General features: G+C 36.8%; 1 protein-coding gene across 5 annotated transcripts in view; it reads right to left on the reverse strand.

Annotated features, from left to right (window-relative positions):
* PPP2R3A (protein phosphatase 2 regulatory subunit B''alpha) overlaps positions 1 to 17,298 on the reverse strand; it is a 223,836-nt gene that overhangs the window by 81,257 nt on the left and 125,281 nt on the right. For 4 of the 5 annotated variants that reach the window (XM_079922189.1, XM_079922187.1, XM_079922188.1 and 1 more), the window contains 2 exons: positions 11,007 to 11,081; positions 3,098 to 3,184 (listed from right to left, as the gene is read on the reverse strand). In XM_079922189.1, coding sequence (XP_079778315.1) covers positions 3,098 to 3,184; positions 11,007 to 11,081 — 162 coding nt within the window. The remainder of the gene's footprint in view (positions 1 to 3,097; positions 3,185 to 11,006; positions 11,082 to 17,298) is intronic. The other variant, XM_079922190.1, reaches the window with a different exon arrangement.

The raw sequence follows: 17,298 nt of genomic DNA on the forward strand, positions 1-17,298 counted from the left end.
CAGTCACAACAAAGGTAAATGAGTTAAATCTCCCTATTAAAAGATTTTCAGATTGAGAATAAAACCCAAACCCCAAAAGCAGATCTAGGTATATGCTGTCCATTAAGAGAGAAGTCTGAAGTAAAATTTAAAAGCAAGGTTAAAACATGTACTAGCTAAATCTTAAAAAGAAAATAAAATGGAATTTTGGATTTCCAGTATTTACATTTTAGAAAATAATTTTTATCAAAGTAATACTCTTGTATTATGAAATAGTCATCTTTCTTATAATGTTTTTCACCTTGAATTCCAAATTATGGTAAAAGCCACTCAATGAAAGATTTTGCAGCCAGTAAAAATTATAAAGTCTATATAGAAACAAAGGAAAATCATGACATGGTAAGTGCAAAATACAGGATATAAGATTGTACACATTAAGAACTATATTATATTCTAAAATCCAAATATGCATATGAATGAGACTAGACGAACACATACAAGAATATTAGTTTTATTAGGGTGGTAAAATATGCTTTTTCTTCTGTTTTCCAAACTTGCTTGTAATGTTTTTTTTAATAAGATGCTCTTTAATGTGTATAAATGTACACACAGAATATGTACAATAAAACAAATATCTTGAGAAGCAGGGAGCTCTCATTTTCATCTACTGGACTGTCATAAAATGAAAAAAATGAATAACTTCTGCTGTTGGTGAGTATGTACATTTAAGTATGAACTAGTGCAGGCATTTAGTAGGGTAACTTGGCAGGATCTATCAAATTAAAAATGCACATTCCGGGCTTCCCGGGTGGTGCAGTGGTTGAGACTCCGCCTGCCGATGCAGGGGACATGGGTTCGTGCCCCGGTCCGGGAAGATCCCACATGCCGTGGAGCGGCTGAGCCCGTGAGCCATGGCCACTGAGCCTGCACGTCCGGAGCCTGTGCTCCGCAATGGGAGAGGCCACAACAGTGAGAGGCCCACGTACTGCAAAAAAAAAAAAAGCACATGCCATTTGATCCAGGATTTTCCCTCCAGTACTCTATTTTAGAGAAATTCTTACTCATATACACACAAGAGGAAAGTATAAGGATGTTCACTGCATTATTGTAATAGGGAGATAATGAAAGCGAATTGAACATCTTCAGTAGAGAAGTATGTAATTACAGTACAGCCATGCCAGATTACACAATAGTTAAAGGAATGAGATAGATTTATATGAATGGAAATGAAAAAACATCAATACATACTGTTAAGTTAAAAAAAGTTAACAGAATAATAAGTATGGTCTCACATATTAAAAATAATTCAAAAAAGCAGCCACACAGAACAAAACTATATGCTCCACACATACAATATATACTCCACACACACACACACACATATACAGAGGAATAAAACCACAGATAACATGGGTTCCCTCTGGTAAAGGGAGTGAAATGGCAGGGTGAAGAGATAGTGACCTCTGCTTATTATTCTATATATGTTTATGTTATTTGAATATTTTATGAGCATACCTTCATGTACTAAGAGGAAGACTAAGGAGAGGGGTAGGGAAGAAAATAGAGGGAAGCAGAACACTTGAGTTCTATTTCGAGTTCAACCACTTATTTTGCTGTGTGATCTTATCCAAGTCATTCAACCATATGAATTTTACCATCAGTAAAAAAAATATGGATTATAATAATGATCTAGAAATACAAAACTCTAATGTGCTTCAGGAATGTGAGGGATTATTATCATTTTTAAAAAATTAATTTATTTTTGGCTGCATTGGGTCTTTGTTGCTGCACGTGGGCTTTCTCTAGTTGTGGGTAGTGGGGGCTACTCTTTGTTGCAGTGTGTGAGCTTCTCTTGCTGTGGAGCACAGGCTTTAGGCATGCGGGCTTCAGTAGTTGTGGCTCATGGGACTCTAGAGAGCAGGCTCAGTAGTTGTGGCGCACAGGCTTAGTTGCTCTGCGGCATGTGGGATTCTCCCGGACCAGGGCTCAAACCCGTGTCCCCTGCATTGGCAGGCAGATTCTTAACCACTGTGTCACCAGGGAAGCCCCTATCATTCTTAAGGTGTAAGGAAGGCCTTTTTAATGGAATTCTTGCCATCTCAACCCATACCACATTACCTCTTGAGAGCCCAGGCAGACACCAGGTGTTCAGTAAATATTAATAATGACCGTGATGATGACTTTTCATTTATTAGAATAAAAAGTGTTTGCATATTTATTATGGTTTGCTAATTTTGCCAAGTCTTCATTACTTTGTCTGTCCCAGATGAAGATGGGAAAAACAGGGTGTAAATAAGGTTGTATTATTTGCTTAAGCTTCATTTAGTATGATTTACTTAAAGTAAAATATTTCATTTCCTTTCAAGTGTGACCAATTCTACTTTCTTTAGGTTAATAGAAGATCTTGAACAATCAGGCATGAAGATTGCCTCGGTTAAAGGCTCCCACTAGTGGTCAGTACTTTCTCATTTGGTAAAATAAATAAAATAATTGAATGAAATGCATTCTTTCTTAAAAGGAATTTTTAGTATTTTTCTCTAGCAGGAGATGGATAAAGAGTCACTGCTAAAAGGAACAAGTTGAAATTCCTCCATTTCTTTTGCAAGGCCCTTCCCAACCTGGCCCTGTCTCACCCCTCAGGCCTCATCACTGGTCACTCTCCTTGGAGCCTGTGGCCACTTAAGACTGTTCTGCAGTTCCTGAACGGGCCACTTTCATGCTTCTGGGCCTTTGTTTATGCTGCTTCCTCTATCTGGAATCCCCTTTTCTTTTGATTTCTTTATCTTGGTAAACTCCTGATATCTCTAAGGTCAAGATCACATGCCAGTCCTACTGTGAAGCCTTCACTGCATGTTTATGATATATTTCCGTGGAATTTTTCAAGTCAGGTGTGGCTGTCTGTGCCCTTTTCTCTTTTGCTCCACAGTGCATGCCCTGATGCAAAAATTTCTTGTTATTCATCTTTGTTCCCCCAACACCTTCCAGGTATCTGATAACTGCTTAACGACTGAAAGTAGTGACAGGGCTTTGCACATAATAAGCACTCAAATATTTGTTAAATGAAGTAAGATTATTATTTAAATTGCTCCTTATGTATGAATTTCAATGAGAGGCATACTTGCAAAAAGTTGCTTTTTCTTATCTCTGTTGCAGTAATTTTTCCACTCCAAGATCTGTTGACTGTGTAGAATATTCTCTGAATAACCTGGTTCCAAAAGGAAAACAAAACCAAATAAAAACATTAAAGATATCTATTACTTTATCAAAGGCCATCTTATGAACATTCTTTGAACCAAGCTAAGTTTTGGCCTTTTGATTATATCAAGTGTAATTTCTAGTAAAAATTAATACTATATTACAAAAGTCTACATCCATATAGTTTGCATCTGCCCTTATAATTCTGAGAATAAAAAAATTCTTTGCTCACAAGTCGGCATTTCCCAGGTGCCTACATGTCACTTTCATTTTTACCTCTCATATAGGGATTCAAGTAGTGCTTATTAGGCTAGATGTTTCTGGAAGGCATATGAGGTGGGAAATCTGCACTGGGGTGGCTTAACAATTACTGGGTCAGAAGAATGGCTGCCAACATGGTATGATTCAAGAGGGCATATTCTGGTTATTATAGCCTTATCCATTGGAGTTTTGAAGACTTCTGAACTCTCTGTGGAAACTCAGATACATCTGGGATAGTTTATATCCCGAGTCCTTATTTAGGCATGAACAGTTTTGTTACTAACTAGTGTTTTAATAAGTTTAACAAAGGTGAAACTCTGGAGAAGACCCTGGACAAGATGGGAGAGAAGGAGGATGGGTAGCAAAGGTGTCTGAAATTGAGGATGTATGTGCTGTTGTGTAGGGGAGGACTGGAGAAGGAAGACAGGCTGCAATCCTGGAGGTAGGAGGCCACAGTGCATTCTTAACACTTTTACCTGGGGTTATTTCCACCCATTTAATTTGCACTTGACCTATTAGGGTTTTTTTCTTTTTTTTCTTTTCTTCTTCGAAAGGAAGCAAGGGTGAGAAGAGCAGTTAAGCAGCTTTTTTAGTACTTCGGCTTTAGTTTTGATTATCTAATGATATGGAAATCCTGTAACCTTGGTGGTTTTTAATCATAGAAGAGGTTAGATCCCCCTTTTAGGCTATTTTAGTGCAAGAAGAACAAAAAAGAGAAGACATTTGGACATCTATCCTAAGAGTAGGCCTAATGAGGAACCAAACCACTATTCTGTTTCTGGATTCCTTATCAAAGAGAGTGATTCCCAAAAATAACAGGAAAAAAGTAGCCTCAGGATGAAGGTCCAGACTTGTGCTGCCCGGCACGCCTCACCCCATCTCGCTACCAGTGCTAACTCCCCCCGACCCTTCAGCATCTAGCTCAGTTACCAACTCCATAGGAAGCCCCAGCACAGGCACTTGGGTCAAGCTGTCTTCTGTGCTCCTGATGTCACCTGAGTCTCCTTCGGTCATCCTGTGGTTATATTCTCAACACAGGTACACCTGATTGTCATCACCTCCAAATTCTAAGGAACCTGATCTCTTTTCACTTGCATCCCAGTGCCTGATATGTTGCTCTGCCTATATCATCAGGTGGTCAATAACTGCATGATAATTTAAAAAACTGAGGTATAATTAACATACATTATATTAGTTTTAGGTGTACAACATAATGATTTGATATTTGTATATATTGTGAAATAATCGCCACAATAAGTCTAGTGAACATCCGTTTCCACAGTTACAGAATTTTTCTTTCTTGTGATGAGAACTTTTAAGATTTACTTTCTTGGTAACTTTCAAATATTCAGTACAGTATTATGAACTATAGTCACCATGCTGTAAATTACATCCCCATGACTAATTTATTTTACAACTGGAAGTTTATACCTTTTGATTCCCTTCTCCCCACCTCCTGCCTCTGGCAGCTCCCAATCTGTTCTCTGTGTTTGTGAGCGTTCTTTTTTTTTTTTTTTTAAGATTTATATCATACAGTATTTGTCTTTCTCTGACTTATTTCACTTAGCATAATGCCCTCAAGGTCCATCCATGGTGTTGCAAATGGCGGGATTTCACTCTTTTTTTATGGCTGAGCAATATTCCATTGTATTCCACATCTTCTTTATCCATTCATCTGTGGATGAACACTTAGGTTGTTTCCATTTATTGGCTATTATAAATAATGACACAGTAACACAGGGGTGCATGTATCTTTTCAAGTTACTGTTTCCATTTCCTTTGTATAAATACCCAGAAGCAGAATTGCTGGATCATACAGTAATTCTATTTTAGTTTTTTTGAGGAACCTCCATTGGCTGCACCAATTTACATTCCCACCAAGACTGCACATGAGTTCCCTTTTTTCCACATCCTTGTTATTTCTTGTCTTTTTGATGATAGCCATTCTAACAAGTGTGAGGTGATATCTCACTTTAGTTTTGATTTGAATTTCCCTGATTAGTAATGTTGAACATCTTTTCATGTACCTGTTGGCCATCTGTATATCTTCTTTGGAAAATTGCTTGATAAATTAATGAGATTGGAAAGCTGTGTGACAAAGACTTTCATGTTATATTCGTGATAGAGACATATGGGTTGGATTCATAGCTATCCATATGAATAACTCTATCCAGAGTTTTGAACAGCAGATGGATACTAACCTAGGAAAGTTCTCTAATTAATATTTTACATAAAATCAGTACTGTTGTCTATGATTTATAGATAGATTGCATATAAGATGTACAGAAAATATAAAACAGGGAACTGTATACAAAATTATTGTGAAAGATACTACTAATGTAGTTGTGTTTACTCTTGAGGAAAAAATAAGACTACAGTATGGATGTGACCATGATCTGAATGGTTATCAGGTGGAATAAGAAGTTGATTTGTTTTGTACTGCATCAGAGGGTAGAAATAGAACTGGAACTACTAGAATTACTGGATAGAAATGCCCTTACTGGTTAGAAATGCTTCAATGTAAACAAGAGTTTCCTAACATTAGCCTTATGAAGCAATGGGTTGTATGAAGTAGTGAGGTTTCTTCTCACCACAATTATTTAGGCAGAAGCTCACAGGATTCCGTGTTAGGTGGGAGCTGGGACTAGCTGGTGTCTACAACTTCTCTACTGGCCCCAGTCACTCAGACTCTGAGTGAGGTGCTTCAGGGCAGAGAATGTGTTTTATTCAACACTGTATTTTTAGCACTAGCTTCACAAAAGTTCCTATAAAAAAGATGGAGGATTTTAGGCCAGAAATTATATATATGAAAATAAAAATTAAGAATATCTCTTATCATAGTTCCATGTCTTCGCTCTCAAGTTAAAGTCAATTTCAATACATATTATTACACCAAACTTTTCTTTGTTGCACATTATTAGATTTTTTGTCCTTATTTCTTGATCTTGAACGTAAATTTATATTAAAGTCTAAGTTTCCTGTCTGTCTAAATTTTGTATATATATACCCCTCAAATATTTTATATTACTTATGGAGGTACTATATAACACTTAAAATTATAAAACTTTAATCTGTATTTATTTTTATTTTATTCTTTTCTTCATCTTTTGTTCTTTTGAGAGAATTTTTAAAATTCATAAACATTTTGAATGTTAAGTAATTTCCTATTTTTAGCCTCTGCTAACCTATTTGTCTCATACTGTAATAAAATGTACCTGTATTCCATTTTTCCATAGCCTAAATCTCCTTATTCAGTGGCCCCTTACATCAGCACATTTATTGGTTTCCACACAACTGATTCAGCATTTTAGCTTATCGAGGTAGGGGCACCATCTAGTGGTGAGAGCATGTAACTGCTGGTTCTACATTAATTACAGTTGTTTTTTTCCCCCCTAACTTTTTTGGTCTACCAGTTTTAAGTTTTTAAAAAGAAATTAATCAAAAATTTAAAAATATCAAAAAAATGTAAAAATTAATAATACTAAGAATGACTGTTTACTATCAGTGAGAGAAATGAAATTTGATAATTTTTCACCAAGGAATCTCTAGTCAACTTGACAATTTGAATTGTAAGTCAGTCTCCTTTCTTTTTCTTTATATCTACTGAAGTGGAAACCTCTAATTCACAAGTAGAGGTCACCAGGAATAGAAGTATGTGTTTGGTGGTTCTGTCAGAGTTTTTGATAAGCAGATCAAATGCAGACACAGAAATTACAGAGAGATTGCTCTTTGTAGATGACTTTAATGCACATGAACAACTCAATGCTGGAAGCCTGGCTCTTCTATTAGGCGGTGTGTGTGTGTGTGTGTGTGTGTCTGTGTGTGTGTGTGGGTGTGTGTGTGTGAATGGGTTACTGATCCACTCTAGTTACTATGGCTCTGAAAAGTATTTCTTCATGGTCTTCTGCAGAACTTGGACTTAAACAAAACTATCTAATAAAAATGATTTCTTTCTCTGTCAAGAGGAAACGTTCTCAAGGGGAAAGAGTTAAGCTATTAGTGATGAGCAGTTTCCACCAGTTTAGCCATTTTAGGAAATATCACTACCTTGTCCTCAACAACGAAAATCCTGACATTTCAGCCTGGAGTGATAGATTCAGGCCAATCAAGACACTGAATACACCACTAAGACACCATCTGAGCAAGCCACAGAAATATCTTTACTGCCAGCACGAATATCACAAAGAAGTATTTTCAATATTATCACTAATTTTAAAACCTCACATGAGTACCTCTTTCCTCAAAAGTCAGCATATGCCAGTAAGGATAAGCAGAGCCTTATTCACTGGCAATTTCTTTGCATGGTATGCAAACCTGCAAACTCAAGGGCTACAATTTGCTGGTACTTCCAATTCTCATTTTCATTTGATATCAAGAGGCTTATTTCTCACTTGCCAACTCTTCTCTGGAAATAAAGGAGAACGTGGAGTGACTCTGGGTATAATCCCTTATTTAGGTAGTGATGTCCTTTTTTGCTATATGTAAATTTGGTGTTCTGCCTTTCCATTCTAAAACAGCTGACAAAATATTTAACTAAACAAACAAAAAGTCTTTTCCTGTAGCATAGGTTTTCAGTGATAAATGGAAAATAAAAGTTGCCCAAATTTTCTTCATTGTATATGTGCCACACATAAGCTAATACTTGAGTCATACACTGTGTAAGCAGTTTCTTCCAACTGTAAAGTGAAATAACTGAATAACTCTACCATGCAAACAAAATATGTTAATTGTCCTATACTGTATGCCACTGAGAGTATATATTCAATAGGGTCATATGATAAATTAATTTTGCTTTTTTTGAGATATCTGTCATTAATTCTGAGGCTGATCTTTGTAAGTTTCTTGGAAATACTGTTATCTTTGCCATGAGCAGGGTAGAGAATGACACTTCTCTAATTTGGTTACTTCTATGCCACAAAATTAATTAATTTCATACTAGAAAGCTTATTTTGTATTTTTTTATAGAAAAATTCACTGTACTCTGAAATAACCTAAAACTTTCAATGACTTCATGTCATTATCTGACCAAATTTCGTAATAGAAAAGGCACTGGGTAGAACAGATAACCAGTCCAATAAAATTGTTTCTAGGTATTCAGTATGATGCTTTTAATTTGCATCTTTCTGTTTTGGAGGGTAGTATGAGATTATCACAACAGTAGGTACACTTATCTCAGGACATACAGATTCACATTCTGTATTCTCAGTTAGATCTTATTTACTACTTACGTTATGATGTTTTGAGTTGCCCCATTATCATTATTTCACAAGTATTTTACACTTTAATGACTACTACTGAGCAATGGATTCATTTTTAAAAAAATTTTTATTGGAGTATAGTTGATTTACAAAGTTGTATTAGTTTCTGCTTACAACAAAGTGAATCAGCTATACTGGATTCATTTCTGTGAACTGGGGATAAAGCAGCATAATACTAACAATAAAGCACAAATTTAAGAAATGTAAACAATAATATGCAAATGCCATGCAAATATGTCAGCAGCAATAATTAATTGGATCCTGTTAATTGACCTATGTAGTTCTTTTTGTTCAACGACTAACATACTAGCATTTCTCAGAAAATGTGAATTATATGCGAACAAAATGGTTTCATGGCTTTGCACTCTTCCTAAAACTTCCTGGGGGCCACTTGCTAGATGACTATAGACCATCATAGGTCCAGCGATCATTCTTCAATAAATACCAAACTAGAAAGTGTATAGAAGGAAAATTTATCTCTTTTATAATTCTGTTCTTTAATATCTTTTCTAAGAACAAATTCCAATAAAAGGTTGCTCTGTAGACAGCATTCTCTGAATTGGTAGAAGGTTGGACTAGATTATCTTTAACATCTTTTCTAATTCTTGAGATTCTAATATACTATTAATACGTCCTTAGTTTATAGAACAGTCAGCAATCAGAACCCAATAATTCCTATTGGAATTGAAACCAGGGTTATGTATAGAATTCTTAAGCATGAATAACTTCACTTATTCACTCAATAAATACTTACTGTGTATCTATTATGTGCCAGGCACTATTCTAGGTATTGGAGATATAGCAACATCTAAATATAGACAAAGTCCCTCCTCTCATGGAGTTTATGTTATAGAGAAGGAGATGGACAATAAACAAAAAAATTACATATCAATGATATAGGCGCTAAGAAGGAAAATAAAGCAGAACAAAGGAACAGAAGTGTAGAGGGAGGGGACAGGGAGAAGAAGGGTGAAGAAGGCAGAGGGTGATCAGGGAAGGTCTCACTAAGAAGGGAATGTCTGAGCACACATCTGGATGAAGTGAGGGAGTGAGTCATGTGGAAATCTGTAGGAAGAGCATTCCAGGCAGAGGAAAGAGTAAGAACAAAGCACCTGAGGCAGAAGCAGGTTTGGTCTATTCCAGGAACAGAGAGAAGGCAGGCTGTTGTTGCTGAAGCAGAGTGATGAGATGGGGAAACACTGGAGGGTCTGAGCAGAGGAGTGACATGGTCTGACTTATATTTTCAAAGGATAACTCTGCTTTGTGGAGACTAGACTGTAGGGCAATGAGGGTGTAAGTAGGGAGACCAATTAGAAGGAATCCATGTGAAAAACAAGGATGAGTGGCTGGGCCAGGGTGATTGTAGTAGAGGTAGTTTAGTAGAGTGTTGTGGTTAACAGGCAAAAATAACTTCTGAGATAGTCTTGGATGACAGTGACACCTTATGGTTCAAATAAAGTCTTATAAAGTTTTATGACAGAAGAGAATCAATGTAAAAGCAAATAATGAAGTTCCTACAGTAGAAAAAGAATGGTGGTATTCTGTAACTCAACAGAAACCAACAAATTCATAGCCAACAAAAAGTGCCCTAAGAATGAGAGGGCCTTCCTCAGAGGAGACTGTTCTATTTACCAGAGGCAGGGATCATCTCCCCCGGGTATGGCTGTGAATGTGAGGTGTGCCCTGAGGTTGGTTCAGCTGTGGAGTTCTTCCAAAGATAATCTGGAAGCTAGGGCAGAGAATGCCTGGTGTGGCTGCAATGTGAGCTGTAGGCCTGTGTGCTCTCACTCATACTGCATGCCCTGCCTGTGACTGACCAAATGAGGCTGTGTATGAGAAACATGGAATGAGAACACCCCACAAAATAGGAGATTGTGATCATGTTATTTTAAATTCTTACATGATTTGTTTTCTGATTACATACAATCTATTTTTCATTATCATTTCAGTTCTAACTTTGAGGCACTATAGATACATCTTTTTTTGGAAAAGGATGTTGAAGATTCTTTTCAGTATTATTTGCAAATGCTAAAGATCAACTGGGTATCAATATTAATGATACAGCAAAAGGTATACCTCATAATACCAGACCGAATGAGCATATCACTTAAATTTTATATACAAGAGACCTCTTAAGCGCTGGACACATATAAGAAGGCAAATAGATAGAAATAATTAATTCAATTTTACTTCCTTCCACTTAAAATAATCATTATAGCCCATTTTGCATAAAGATCTGAAAGCCTGGATACTAGATAATGACAAAAAGGAGACTTATAGAGTTATATTAAGACAAAAAGGGACTCGGCCTACCGTGGTGATGTAGCGGGAGTGGAATTCTGGAGCATCTTTCAGGAACGTGAGGCCAGGATGTGTATCTACCACATCCTGAAAAAGAACAAAACCAAACTAAATTAACAAACATACCCCCAAAAACCCCAAGACACCTACAGAATTTTTTTCCCTCTTGTAGAATACTTGCCAGTTGAGCAAACTCGCTGTTTCAGAATATTGAACAATGTACTTAAAATTTAATTAGTACTTTATTAAATTCAAATATTTCACAAGCATACTTATGTGTGTTTTTTCACAGTATATGTCAATAAAAAGTTAAAATTTTAATTTAGCTATATTTGGTGATTTATGAATCAAATGTCTTACAGGTACATACTGTAATTCTAACATGCATTTCCGGGAAATTCATCCCACAGATCTTGGTAGGGATTGCTAAGTGAAATTTACACAGAAAGGATGATAGACACAAGCCTACTAGAACGATTCTTTCTCAAACTACAGACATGGGAAATTTTGGGGGAAAAAAATAGCCTTGTAGCCAAATAGCTTTAAATCTATGTTAAGTTCTATGAACCAGCTAATGTTCATCAAAATAACTGTGTTGACAAATTTGTTTTCCAATTTAGGATTTTATTTATTTTAAAATCTGATATTTTGTTCTCATGGAAGACTATTAGAATATTAAATCCTTGAAATACTGTTTTTATTTTCTAATTAGGTTTTAAAAGCACTTTGAATGAGCCTAGAGAACCTAATGGAGATAATTACTGTTAATTTAATAACCAGAGGCAACAGCAATGCTAACATAGATATAATCTATTAATTGGCTAGTCATGAATGGACAGACATCAGTTATATCTCTTTCCTTTGTTTCTTCAGAGCAGTTAGCTATTCATACCTACCAATACAGTCTAAAACCAATGGACCTTACTATTTCTTTAAATTTTATTTGGAAATAATTTTAGACTTACAGTAAATTGCAAAAATTTTATAGAGAGATTTCCTACATCTTTCTCCCAGCTTCCCATAATGGTAACAACTTACAAACCATAGTACAATTATCAAAACTAGGAAATGAACATTGATGTAATGCTAAACTACAGACCTTATTCAAAAATTTCCAGCTTTTCCCCTAATCTGTTTTTTCTGTTCCAGCATCCTAACTGCATTGGTTCTTGTGTCTCATTGGTCTCTTCCAATCTGTGGCAGTTCTTCAGTCTTTCCTTTTATTTCATGATTCTGACACTTTATGAGTTCTGGTTAGTTATTCTGTAGAACGTCTCTCAATGTGGCATTGTCTGGTATTTCCTCATCATTAAAGTTACACACTTTTAATGGGTATACCACAGAAGTGATGTTGTGTCCTTTTCAGTCTTACAAGGAGTATGTGATGCTGACATGTTTTACAACTTGTGTTAATTTTAGAACACACTTGGTTAAAGTGGTATCTGCTGGGTTGCCACCATAAATTTATTACCAATTAATAACTGATAAATATCATGGGGGAGATACTTTAAGACACTGCTAATATCCTGTTTCTCTGAAAACTTGTGCCCACAGATTTCAGCAGCCATTGACGGAAACTGACTGTGGCATTGATATAGTGGTGTTTACTTTATTTATTTATTAAACATCTTTATTGGAGTATAATTGCTTTACAATGGTGTGTTAGTTTCTGCTTTATAACAAAGTGAACCAGCTATATACATAAACATATATCCCCATATCTCTTCCCTCTTGCAGCTTCCTCCCACCCTCCCTATCCCACCCCTCTAGGTGGTCACAAAGCACCGAGCTGATCTCCCTGTGCTATGCGGCTGCTTCCCACTAGCTATCTACTTTACATTTGGTAGTATATATAAGTCCATGCCACTCTCTCACTTCGTCCCAGCTTACCCTTCCCCCTCCCCGTGTCCTCAAGTCCATCCTCTACATCTGCATCTTTATTCCTCTCCTGCCCCTAGGTTCTTCATAACCATTTTTTTTAAGATTCCATATATATGTGTTAGCATATGGTATTTGTTTTTCTCTTTATGACTTACTTCAGCCTGTATGACAGACTCTAGGTCCATCCACCTCACTACAAATACCTCAGTGTCATTACTTTTTATGGCTGAGTAATATTCCATTGTATATATGTGTCACATCATCTTTATCCATTCAGCTGTTGATGGACACTTAGGTTGCTTCCATGTCCTGGCTATTGTAAACAGTGCTAAAATGAACATTGTGGTACATGACTCTTTTTGAATTATGGTTTTCTCAGGGTATATGCCCAGTAGTGGGATTGCTGGGTCGTATGGTAGCTCAATTTTTAGCTTTTCAAGGAACCTCCATATTGTTCTCCGTAGTGGCTGTATCAATTTACATTCCCAACAACAGTGCAAGAGGGTTCCCTTTTTTCCACACCCTCTTCAGCATTTATTGTTTGTAGATTTTTTGATGAAGGCCATTCTGACTGGTGTGAGGCGATACCTCAGTGTAGGTTTTTTTTTTTTTTTTTTGGCGGTACGCGGGCCCCTCACTGTTGTGGCCTCTCCGGTTGTGGAGCACAGGCTCTGGACGCACAGGCTCATCGGCCATGGCTCATGGGCCCAGCTGCTTCACGGCATGTGGGATCTTCCTGGACTGGGGCACGAACCCTTGTCCCCTGCATCGGCAGGCGGACTCCCCAGGTGGACTCCCAACCACTGCACCACCAGGGAAGCCCCTCAGTGTAGTTTTGATTTGCATTTCTCTAATGAGTGATGTTGAGCATTCTTTCATGTGTTTGTTGGCAAGCTGTATATCTTCTTTGGAGAAATATCTATTTAGGTCTTCTGCCCATTTTTGGATTGGGTTGTTTGTTTTTTTGAAATTAAGCTGCATGAGCTGCTTGTAAATTTTAGAGATGAATCTTCTGTCAGTTTCTTCATTTGCAAATATTTTCTCCCACTCTGAGGGTTGTCTTTTCGTCTTGTTTATGGTATCCTTTGCTGTGCAAAAGCTTTTAAGTTTCACTAGGTCCCATTTGTTTATTTTTGTTTTTATTTCCATTTCTCTAGGAGGTGGGTCAAAAAGGAACTTGCTCTGATTTATGTCATAGTGTTCCGCCTATGTTTTCCTCTAGGAGTTTTATAGTGTCTGGCCTTACATTTATGTCTTTTTTTTTTTTTTTTGTGGTACACGGTCCTCTCATTGTTGTGGCCTCTCCCGTTGCGGAGCACAGGCTCCGGATGCACAGGCTCAGCGGCCATGGCTCACGGGCCCAGCCACTCCATGGCATGTGCGATCCTCCTGGACCAGGGCACGAACCTGTGTCCCCTGCATCGGCAGGTGGACTCTCAACCACTGCGCCACCAGGGAAGCCCCACATTTATGTCTTTAATCCATTTTGAGTTTATTTTTGTGTATGGTGTTAGGGAGTATTCTAATTTCATTCTTTTACATGTGGCTGTCCAGGACCACTTACTGAAGAAGCTATCTTATCTCCATTGTATATTCTGGCCTCCTGTATCAAAAATAAGGTGACAATATGTGTGTGGGTTTGTCTCTGGGCTTTCTATCCTGTTCCATTGATCTATATTTCTGTTTTTGTGCCAGTATCATACTGTCTTGATTACTATAGCTTTGTAGTATAGTCTGAAGTCAGGGAGCCTGATACCTCCAGCTCTGTTTTTCTTTGTAAGGATTGCTTTGGCTATTCGGGGTCTTTTGTGTTTCCACACAAATTGTAAAATTTTTTGTTCTAGTTCTGTGAAAAATACCATTGGTAGTTTGATAGGGATTGCACTGAATCTGTAGATTGCTTTGGGTAGTATAGTCATTTTCACAATGTTGATTCTTCCAGTCCAAGAACATGGTATACCTCTCCATCTGTTTCTATCATCTTTAATTTCTTTCATCAGTGTCTTATAGTTTTCTGCATATAGGTCTTTTGTCTCCTAAGGTTGGTTTATTCCTGGGTATTTTATTCTTTTCGTTGCAGTGGTAAATGGGAGTGTTTCCTTAATTTCTCTTTCAAATTTTTCATCATTAGTGTATAGGAATGCAAGAGATTTCTGTGCATTAATTTTGTATCCTGCTACTTTACCAAATTCATTGATTAGCTCTAGTAGTTTTCTGGTAGCATCCTCTATGTATAGTATCATGTCATCTGAAAACAGTGACAGCTTTACTTCTTCTTTTCCAATTTGGATTCCTTTTATTTCTTTTTCTTCTCTGATTGCTGTGGCTAAAACTTCCAAAACTATGTTGAATAACAGTGGTGAGAGTGGGCACCCTTGTCTTGTTCCTGATCTTAGAGGAAATGCTTTCAGTTTTTCACCATTAAGGACGATGCTGGCTGTGGGTTTGTCATATATGACCTTCAATATGTTGAGATAAGTTCCCTCTATGCCTACTTTCTGGAGGATTTTTATCATAAATCGGTGTTGAATTTTGTCAAAAGCTTTTTCTGACTTTATTGAGATGATCATATGGTTTTTGTTCTTCAATTTGTTAATATGCTGTGTCACATTGATTGATGTGCATATACTGAAGAATTCTTGCATTCCTGCGATAAACCCCACTTGATCATGGTGTATGATCCTTTTAATGTGCTGTTGGATTCTGTTTGCTAGTATTTTGTTGAGGATTTTTGCATCTGTGTTCATCAGTGATATTGGCCTGTAGTTTTCTTTCTTTGTGACATCTCTGTCTGGTTTTGGTATCAGGGCGATGATGGCCTCATAGAATGAGTTGGGGAGTGTTCCTACCTCTGCTGTATTTTGGAAGAGTTTGAGAAGAATAGGTGTTAGTTCATCTCTAAATGTCTGAAAGAATTCACCTGTGAAGGCAATTGGTCCTGGGCTTTTGTTTGTTGGAAGATTTTTAATCACAGTCTCAATTTCAGTGCTTGTGATTGGTCTGTTTATATTTTCTATTTCTTCCTGGTTCAGTCTTGGAAGGTTGTGCTTTTCTAACAATTTGTCCATTTTTCCAGGCTGTCCATTTTACTGGCATAGAGTTGCTTGTAGTAGTCTCTTATGAGGCTTTGTATTTCTGCAGTGTCCACTGTAACTTCTCCTACTTCATTTCTAATTTTATTGATTTGAGTCCTCTCCCTCTCTTTCTTGATGAGTCTGGCTAATGGTTTATCAATTTTTTTTATCTTCGCAAAGAACCAGCTTTTAGTTTTATTAATTTTTGTTATTATTTTATTAATTTTGTTATTGCTATTTCATATATTTCTCCTCAGAACTTTATGTTTTCTTTCCTTCTACTAATTTTGGGTTTTGTCTGTTCTTCTTTCTCTTGTTCCTTTCGGTGTAAGGTTCATTTATTTGAGATTTTTATTGTTTCTTGAGGTAGGCTTGTATTGCTATAAACTTCCCTCTTAGAACTGCTTTTGCTGCATCCCATAGGTTTTGGATCATCACGTGTTTGTTGTCATTTGTCTCTAGATGTTTTTTTGATTTCCTTTGATTTCTACAGTGATCTCTTGGTTATTTAGTAACATATTGTTTAGCCTCCATGTGTTTGTGTTTGTTTTCCCTTTAACTGATTTCTAATCTCATGGTGTTGTGGTCGGAAAAGATGCTTGATATGATTTCAATTTTCTTAAATTTACTGAGGCTTGATTTGTGACCCAAGATGTGATCTATCCTGGAGAATGTTCCGTGTGCACTTGAGAAGAAAGTGTAATCTGCTGTTTTCTGATGGAATGTACTATAAATATAAATTAAGTCTGTCTTGTTTAATGTGTCATTTAAAGCTTATGTTTCCTTATTTGTTTTCTGTTTGGATGATCTCTCCATTGGTGTAAGTGAGGTGGTAAAGTCCCCCACTATTATTGTGTTACTGTTGATTTTCTCTTTTATAGCTGTTAGCAGTTGCCTTATGTATCGAGGTGCTCCTATGCTGGGTGCATATATATTTATAATTGTTATATCTTCTTCTTGGATTGATCCCTTGATCATTATTTAGTGTCCTTCCTTGTCTTTTGTAACATTCTTTATTTTAAAGTCTATTTTATCTGATATGAGTATTGCTACTCCAGCTTTCTTTTGATTTCCATTTGCATGGAATATCTTTTTCCATCCCCTCACTCTCAGTCTGTATGTGTCCCTAGGTCTGAAGTGGGACTCTTGTAGACAGCATGTATACGGGTCTCGTTTTTGTATCCATTCAGCCAGTCTATGTGTTTTGGTGGGAGCATTTAATCCATTTACATTTAAGGTAACTATCAATATGTATGTTTCTATTACCATTTTCTTAATTGTTTTGGGTTTGTTATTGTAGGTCTTTTCCTTCTCTTGTGTTTCCTGCCTGGAGAAGTTCCTTTAGCATT

The sequence above is a fragment of the Stenella coeruleoalba genome, assembly GCF_951394435.1.
Source record: "Stenella coeruleoalba genome assembly, chromosome: 5".
Lineage (NCBI taxonomy): Eukaryota > Metazoa > Chordata > Mammalia > Artiodactyla > Delphinidae > Stenella > Stenella coeruleoalba.